Source organism: Oncorhynchus clarkii, chromosome 4 (genome assembly GCF_045791955.1).
Source record: "Oncorhynchus clarkii lewisi isolate Uvic-CL-2024 chromosome 4, UVic_Ocla_1.0, whole genome shotgun sequence".
In the NCBI taxonomy this organism is placed as follows: Eukaryota; Metazoa; Chordata; class Actinopteri; order Salmoniformes; family Salmonidae; genus Oncorhynchus; species Oncorhynchus clarkii.
Window position 1 is genome coordinate 28,459,365 of NC_092150.1, and position 8,776 is coordinate 28,468,140.

An 8,776-nucleotide genomic window follows, 5' to 3' on the forward strand; every position below is an offset into this window, starting at 1 on the left:
TTAAATTAAGGTTAAAATAAAAACATGTAGTTTCTAATGTTGGCCAGTAGGTGACGGACCTCCCCAGCTATTTGTGCAGGTGAGGTGATGGGCATTTTCATTTTACTGTATCATCATGTACTACTAGTCTAGTTTGATGAGGCATCTTAAGTTATTAATTCTCAGCAACTCTGTATCACATTGGAAGGTACAGTATATCTGTTTTATAATAAATAAATACAAAATAAATAAGTAAGAAGATTTAGAACCAATGTTGTATAGCCTGAGGCCTAAATTCTCAAATATAAGCTTTTCTTTTTGAGCATTAAAGAACATTGACACAGATATTACCATTCATTTATTTTTTATTCATTCTTGTATGCAATTGGTATACTTCCTTCTTACTCATACAGCATATAATTTGTATAATTTGGTGTAAATGATTGCCGCTAGAAGTGGGTGCCATTTATAATCCCAAACAGACAAACCCCCATACTTTTTTTCAATTGTAAAAAGAGGATTTCAAAAAGCATCATATTTTTATAATAATCATTTTCATTTATTTCATGCGGCACAATTTCATCCCGGACTGTACTTTTATCCAGAAAACAGGATAGAGTGGTTGAGTGAATGTAGTTTGTACTCTATAGAGGAGGGTCATTGTGTCAGTAATGTTATAGAACGTTAGCGATCCAGCCTTGTGATCCAAGTAGAGCCCTATTTTCTTAGAAGGCCAAAAAGGTAGTTGTTTAGTCTGTTTAGTATTCTCCCAAACACAGCGACCAAACACATCCAAACTCCAGGTCTGTTCATGGAAGTTTAAAATCCAATCAAAATGATCATGACTAGGACACTTCTTTCTGTTTATCCCCTTATATGCAACACCCATAACAACCTGTACTCCACTCCATTCAACTTCCCAGTAACAGCGGCCTGACAGAGCCTCTCTACACACTACTACAGCATTGTTTACAAATCTCTCTGGGTGGTCAGGATAAGGCAGTGCCACATCCTTCCATACAGCCTCTTTGTTGTCTTTGGAGAGAAGGAGGTTTTTATGTGCGGTGTTTAGGTCCAATGTGAGCTGACAGGCATCTGATGGTAAGAAATCAGATATGATGAACCCATACAACAAGTATTGATCTGTCTGCCTGTCTGTCTGTTGTTTGTCTTCCATACTTACATTTCAAAAACTCCTCCCTTGTTGTTGGTACTTTACTCTCCACAAACTTTTCTTTTACTTGGGGTAGAGCTAGAGGAATACAGAAATAATGAACTAAAGACAGTAAATTATGTTGCATTAGTCTCAAGATAAACTGTGATTGTGCTGATGTAATTTTAGTGCAAATGTGTGGTGAAAATTGGCTCACGTGGACTGGGATTTGATGCCTGCAGAATATGAACATCCTGTACTGTGGAAACGGGGATATATAGTCCTAGTGAGTATAACAATGTAATTTAGCCATTCTATACAGATTCAGGTATGTATACAGAAGTCTGTTAATTTGTTGTTTTTTAATTAGGTTTACTCAATTAAATGAAGGAAAGCTATTGATTGGTCAGTGGAGATGGTTTGAGTGTAACAAGGGATTTGACAAGTTTGGTTTGTTTGTTGCACACCTTTTTTAGAGATTTTTACGAAGGTCCCTTTGCAGATGTCCTCCAATCGCTGTTTCAGTTCAGCCACAGATTTCTTCACGCCTTCAAAAGACACTTGTTGGCTGACATTGATGCTGCATGAGTCTCCACATCCAGGGAGGGCTAGGATTGATTGACAGCTCTATAGACACAGACAGGCAATCTTAATATACAAGTTGGATCCTGACAAATTCAAAGTGAAACAAAGTACCAGAGGAATTGTGTGTGAATTTGGCAAAAAAATATATATTTTAATGAAGAGTCATTTTATCCAGGAGTCTTGATAGTGCCAATATTACCTGGAGGAAAATAATAGAATCTTTTGTTTTTGACAACTGCCCAAGCTCAGCATCTCTCCTCCTCAACTCTGCAATCTCCTTTTGCAACTGGTCAACCTGCTCTTCAGCCTGGCCCACAGCAGCATTCTCCTGTGATCTGATCAGTCTTTTCACATCAGAGTGCCACTTCTCAACAGAGCGGATCATTTCATCAAAGACCTTGTGACTGTCTTCCACAGCTACCTGTGCTGAGTACTGTAGGGAGGCACACACAAAAAGAGAGCGGGAGAGAGAGCAGCAGTCTTCTCATACAGACCTCTCATACAGCTCTGAACACTGAACTTATCAGATGATTGGTTGGAGAAGAGCTTCAGTTGTCAGAAGTTGAAGTTCTCTCATCAATACTCACTGTGAGAGACTCCATGGCCTGCTTCAACCGCAATAGCTCCTTCTCTTTCCTCTTGATTACTTGCTTGGATTTCTTGTGTGCCTCCTTCAGTTCTTTCTGTAGATCCAAAACTCTTATGAGTGAAAATTATATGGGATTTCATTGGAATGGTGCTGTAAACCTTAGGGCAGTGTTTTGTTTACTCTCTAGCTATTGTTTAATTGCTATGTGGACTTCAGACTAAGTCTTATCTCTTTTACCAGTGTGGATACTGAAGCATAGGCTACAGTTTCAAGTGTTTAATTCAGCACTTTTTTGTATTTTATTTTAAGTCATACAAAACATGTAGAAGCAGTCTCAGAGAGCGTACCTGTTTTTCTGTGCTTTCAGCTACAGCTGAAACGGTTTCATGGCCTTTGTGTACACCCATCAAACACTCATAGCAGATACAACGTTGATCGGTGCGGCAGTAAACCTCCAGCAGTTTGTCATGTTGGGAGCAGATCTTCTCCTGTAGCTGTATGGAGGCTTCCTCAAGCCTGTGTCGTTTTCCTGGGTTTAGCTTGTCATGAAGCTTGAGGTGTGTTTCACAGTACGAGGCCAGGCACAGAAGACAAGACTTGATGGCTTTCTGCTTTCTCCCAGTACAGACATCACACACAATATCCCCTGGTTCAGCATAACTAGGAATAGAAGGGTCAGCTTGGAGTTCTTCAGTCTTCTTCAGTCTTTCCACTACCTCTGTAAACATGGTATTTTTGTTCAGAGCAGGCCTTGTGGTGAATATCTGTCTACACTGAGGACAGCTGTAGACACCTGTCTGGTCATTTAGACTCCAGTAGTCCTTTATACAGCCCATGCAGTAACTGTGTCCACAAGGAATGGTCACAGGCTCCTTCAGTAGATCCAGACAAATTGAACAAGTGAATTGTTCTTCACCAAATAATGAACAAGCCATTTTAGAGATTGTGGCCGAGACGAATGTTTATCTTGTGTGTCAGGGCTGGTTCCGGTATAGTGCAACAATCTGAATTTCTATTCGTTCTGAAAAATGACATTTCCTGTTTTGCTTGCACAGCTGGGCGGTGTGGTACACACTCCAGTACAGTAGGTGGCAGCCAGTGGTGTAAAGCACTTAAGTAAAAATACTTTAAAGTACGAGTAAGTCGTTTTTTGGTGTATCTGTACCTTACTATTTATATTTTTGACAACTTTTACTCCACCACATTCCTAAAGAAAATATGTACTTTTACTCCTCTACATTTTCCCTGACACCTAAAAGAACTAGTTGCATTTTGAATCCTCAGGCAGGACAGAAATATGGTTAAATTCATGCACCTATTAATATAACACGTTGTCATCGCTACTGCCTCTGATCTGGCAGACTCACTAAAGTCTGAGTGTTGGAGCATGCCCCTGTCTTTACAGAAAAAAAAGAAAATCATACCATCTGGTTTGCTTAATAGGAATTTTACTCAAGTATTACAATCGAGTACTTTTGTTTGCGGACTAATACCATAAAAGAAGAAGCGATTTTTATCAAGTTCTCCATCTGGGGCTTGAATGTGTACTAGTCGGCTATGCTCAACGATAAGTTATAGTTTTTCTCTTAGCTCTATAATTCAACAAAATAAATATACTGCTCTCTGACTGCTCACAGCTACCAAGAATGCTGTTCTGAATTGGTTTGTTTAATAATAGGGTCAACTTCCAAGTTCCAAGAATAGGGGTGGAAAGATATCCTATGTAGTAAAAGCATTGCATGAATCTATCATCGAATTTGCCTTTTATAAAGAGAGATACAGTGCCTTGCGAAAGTATTCAGCCCCCTTGAACTTTGCGACCTTTTGCCACATTTCAGACTTCAAACATAAATATGTAAAACTGTATTTTTTTGTGAAGAATCAACAACAAGTGGGACACAATCATGAAGTGGAACGACATTTATTGGATATTTCAAACTTTTTTAACAAATCAAAAACTGAAAAATTGGGCGTGAAAAATTATTCAGCCCCTTTACTTTCAGTGCAGCAAACTCTCTCCAGAAGTTCAGTGAGGATCTCTGAATGATCCAATGTTGACCTAAATGACTAATGATGATAAATACAATCCACCTGTGTGTAATCAAGTCTCCGTATAAATGCACCTGCACTGTGATAGTCTCAGAGGTCCGTTAAAAGCGCAGAGAGCATCATGAAGAACAAGGAACACACCAGGCAGGTCCGAGATACTGTTGTGAAGAAGTTTAAAGCCGGATTTGGATACAAAAATATTTCCCAAGCTTTAAACATCCCAAGGAGCACTGTGCAAGCGATAATATTGAAATGGGAGGAGTATCAGACCACTGCAAATCTACCAAGACCTGGCCGTCCCTCTAAACTTTCAGCTCATACAAGGAGAAGACTGATCAGAGATGCAGCCAAGAGGCCCATGATCACTCTGGATGAACTGCAGAGATCTACAGCTGAGGTGGGAGACTCTGTCCATAGGACAACAATCAGTAGTATATTGCACAAATCTGGCCTTTATGGAAGAGTGGCAAGAAGAAAGCCATTTCTTAAAGATATCCATAAAAAGTGTCGTTTAAAGTTTGCCACAAGCCACCTGGGAGACACACCAAACATGTGGAAGAAGGTGCTCTGGTCAGATGAAACCAAAATTGAACTTTTTGGCAACAATGCAAAACGTTATGTTTGGCGTAAAAGCAACACAGCTGAACACACCATCCCCACTGTCAAACATGGTGGTGGCAGCATCATGGTTTGGGCCTGCTTTTCTTCAGCAGGGACAGGGAAGATGGTTAAAATTGATGGGAAGATGGATGGAGCCAAATACAGGACCATTCTGGAAGAAAACCTGATGGAGTCTGCAAAAGACCTGAGACTGGGACGGAGATTTGTCTTCCAACAAGACAATGATCCAAAACATAAAGCAAAATCTACAATGGAATGGTTCAATAATAAACATATCCAGGTGTTAGAATGGCCAAGTCAATGTCCAGACCTGAATCCAATCGAGAATCTGTGGAAAGAACTGAAAACTGCTGTTCACAAATGCTCTCCATCCAACCTCACTGAGCTCGAGCTGTTTTGCAAGGAGGAATGGGAAAAAATTTCAGTCTCTCGATGTGCAAAACTGATAGAGACATACCCCAAGCGACTTACAGCTGTAATCGCAGCAAAAGGTGGCGCTACAAAGTATTAACTTAAGGGGGCTGAATAATTTTGCACGCCCAATTTTTCAGTTTTTGATTTGTTAAAAAAGTTTGAAATATCCAATAAATGTTGTTCCACTTCATGATTGTGTCCCACTTGTTGTTGATTCTTCACAAAAAAATACAGTTTTATATCTTTATGTTTGAAGCCTGAAATGTGGCAAAAGGTCGCAAAGTTCAAGGGGGCCGAATACTTTCGCAAGGCACTGTATGTCTATGTGTTCACCTTATCATATTTCTCCAATGCCAAATCCATGTCTTGTTTGCAACGAAACTGTCCCTGTTTGAGAATAATGAAATCTGAGACGTCATTAGGTATCTGAGCATGGTACATTTAAAAGTTAAGCCCACCTTTCCACTCCAGACAGATAATGCCTACAGACGCAGAAAAATGTAAGCTTAAATTGCTGGCCACTCTTCTTCCATGGCTTAACCCAACGAGAGAAGGTCAAGTGTTTCCCTAAAAGCTTCTGGGTTTAAACATCTTCTATTGTACAGAAAGTGAATAGGCAGAATTAGATTACTTCTCAAGCCGTCAGCCTCTGAATGTCAAAGAAACGAAACAATGATATCCCCATATACATCGGAGTCGTGTCTTTCCCAGGTATTTTACAGCTTGTTTCTAGCGTAAATCAGATCAGTTTTATTTTCTTCAAAATCTTATTTTTTATTTATTTATTTTACCTTTATTTAATCAGGTAGGCAAGTTGAGAACAAGTTCTCATTTACAATTGCAACCTGGCCAAGATAAAGCAAAGCAGTTCGACAGATACAACGACACAGAGTTACACATGGAGTAAAACAAACATACAGTCAATAATACAGTATAAACAAGTCTATATACAATGTGAGCAAATGAGGTGAGAAGGGAGGTAAAGGCAAAAAAGGCCATGGTGGCAAAGTAAATACAATATAGCAAGTAAAACACTGGAATGGTAGTTTTGCAATGGAAGAATGTGCAAAGTAGAAATAAAAATAGTAGAAATAAAAATAATGGGGTGCAAAGGAACAAAATAAATTAAATAAATTAAATACAGTTGGGAAAGAGGTAGTTGTTTGGGCTAAATTATAGGTGGGCTATGTACAGGTGCAGTAATCTGTGAGCTGCTCTGACAGTTGGTGCTTAAAGCTAGTGAGGGAGATAAGTGTTTCCAGTTTCTGAGATTTTTGTAGTTCGTTCCAGTCATTGGCAGCAGAGAACTGGAAGGAGAGGCGGCCAAATAAATAATTGATTTTGGGGGTGACTAGAGAGATATACCTGCTGGAGCGTGTGCTACAGGTGGGAGATGCTATGGTGACCAGCGAGCTGAGATAAGGGGGGACTTTACCTAGCAGGGTCTTGTAGATGACATGGAGCCAGTGGGTTTAGCGACGAGTATGAAGCGAGGGCCAGCCAACGAGAGCGTACAGGTCGCAATGGTGGGTAGTATATGGGGCTTTGGTGACAAAACGGATTGCACTGTGATAGACTACATCCAATTTGTTGAGTAGGGTATTGGAGGCTATTTTGTAAATGACATCGCCAAAGTCGAGGATTGGTAGGATGGTCAGTTTTACAAGGGTATGTTTGGCAGCATGAGTGAAGGATGCTTTGTTGCGAAATAGGAAGCCAATTCTAGATTTAACTTTGGATTGGAGATGTTTGATATGGGTCTGGAAGGAGAGTTTACAGTCTAACCAGACACCTAAGTATTTGTAGTTGTCCACGTATTCACGTAAGTCAGAGCCGTCCAGAGTAGTGATGTTGGACAGGCGGGTAGGTGCAGGTAGCGATCGGTTGAAGAGCATGCATTTAGTTTTACTTGTATTTAAGAGCAATTGGAGGCCACGGAAGGAGAGTTGTATGACATTGAAGCTTGCCTGGAGGGTTGTTAACACAGTGTCCAAAGAAGGGCCGGAAGTATACAGAATGGTGTCGTCTGCGTAGAGGTGGATCAGAGACTCACCAGCAGCAAGAGCGACCTCATTGATGTATACAGAGAAGAGAGTCGGTCCAAGAATTGAACCCTGTGGCACCCCCATAGAGACTGCCAGAGGTCCGGACAGCAGACCCTCCGATTTGACACACTGAACTCTATCAGAGAAGTAGTTGGTGAACCAGGCGAGGCAATCATTTGAGAAACCAAGGCGGTCGAGTCTGCCGATGAGGATGTGGTGATTGACAGAGTCGAAAGCCTTGGCCAGATCAATGAATACGGCTGCACAGTAATGTTTCTTATCGATGGCGGTTAAGATATCGTTTAGGACCTTGAGCGTGGCTGAGGTGCACCCATGACCAGCTCTGAAACCAGATTGCATAGCAGAGAAGGTATGGTGAGATTCGAAATGGTCGGTAATCTGTTTGTTGACTTGGCTTTCGAAGACCTTAGAAAGGCATGGTAGGATAGATATAGGTCTGTAGCAGTTTGGGTCAAGAGTGTCCCCCCCTTTGAAGAGGGGGATGACCGCAGCTGCTTTCCAATCTTTGGGAATCTCAGACGACACGAAAGAGAGGTTGAACAGGCTAGTAATAGGGGTGGCAACAATTTCGGCAGATCATTTTAGAAAGAAAGGGTCCAGATTGTCTAGCCCGGCTGATTTGTAGGGGTCAAGATTTTGCAGCTCTTTCAGAACATCAGCTGAATGGATTTGGGAGAAGGAGAAATGGGGAAGGCTTGGGTGAGTTGCTGTTGGGGGTGCAGTGCTGTTGACCGGGGTAGGAGTAGCCAGGTGGAAAGCATGGCCAGCCGTAGAAAAATGCTTATTGAAATTCTCAATTATGGTGGATTTATCAGTGGTGACAGTGTTTCCTATCTTCAGTGCAGTGGGCAGCTGGGAGGAGGTGTTCTTATTCTCTCTGGACTTTACAGTGTCCCAGAACTTTTTTGAGTTAGTGTTACAGGAAGCAAATTTCTGCTTGAAAAAGCTAGCCTTGGCTTTTCTAACTGCCTGTGTATAATGGTTTCTAGCTTCCCTGAACAGCTGCATATCACGGGGGCTGTTCGATGCTAGTGCAGAACGCCATAGGATGTTTTTGTGTTGGTTAAGGGCAGTCAGGTCTGGGGAGAACCAAGGGCTATATCTGTTCCTGGTTCTAAATTTCTTGAATGGGGCATGTTTATTTAAGATGGTTAGGAAGGCATTTTAAAAAAATATCCAGGCATCCTCTACTGACGGGATGAGATCAATATCCTTCCAGGATACCCCGGCCAGGTCGATTAGAAAGGCCTGCTCGCTGAAGTGTTTCAGGGAGCGTTTTACAGTGATGAGTGGAGGTCGTTTGACCGTTGACCCATTACG

General features: G+C 41.3%; 1 protein-coding gene across 4 annotated transcripts; it reads right to left on the reverse strand.

Moving 5' to 3' along the window:
* Window positions 1-326: 326 nt before the first annotated feature.
* On the reverse strand, window positions 327-3,335 carry LOC139406682 (E3 ubiquitin/ISG15 ligase TRIM25-like). 4 transcript variants are annotated; one of them, XM_071149559.1, is made up of 7 exons: window positions 2,654-3,335; window positions 2,305-2,400; window positions 1,917-2,150; window positions 1,600-1,759; window positions 1,350-1,386; window positions 1,163-1,231; window positions 327-1,074 (listed from the first exon to the last, which is right to left on the reverse strand). In XM_071149559.1, exons 1-6 carry the CDS (start codon window positions 3,239-3,241, stop codon window positions 1,195-1,197), a joined length of 1,152 nt encoding a protein of 383 aa, XP_071005660.1. In that variant the 5' UTR covers window positions 3,242-3,335; the 3' UTR covers window positions 327-1,074; window positions 1,163-1,194. The 4 variants fall into 4 exon arrangements, 3 of the variants coding, with proteins under 3 accessions (XP_071005660.1, XP_071005659.1, XP_071005658.1); XM_071149558.1 differs by having other exon boundaries at window positions 1,350-1,391; window positions 2,654-3,304; XM_071149557.1 differs by having other exon boundaries at window positions 344-1,074; window positions 1,350-1,415; window positions 2,654-3,280.
* Window positions 3,336-8,776: the final 5,441 nt, after the last annotated feature.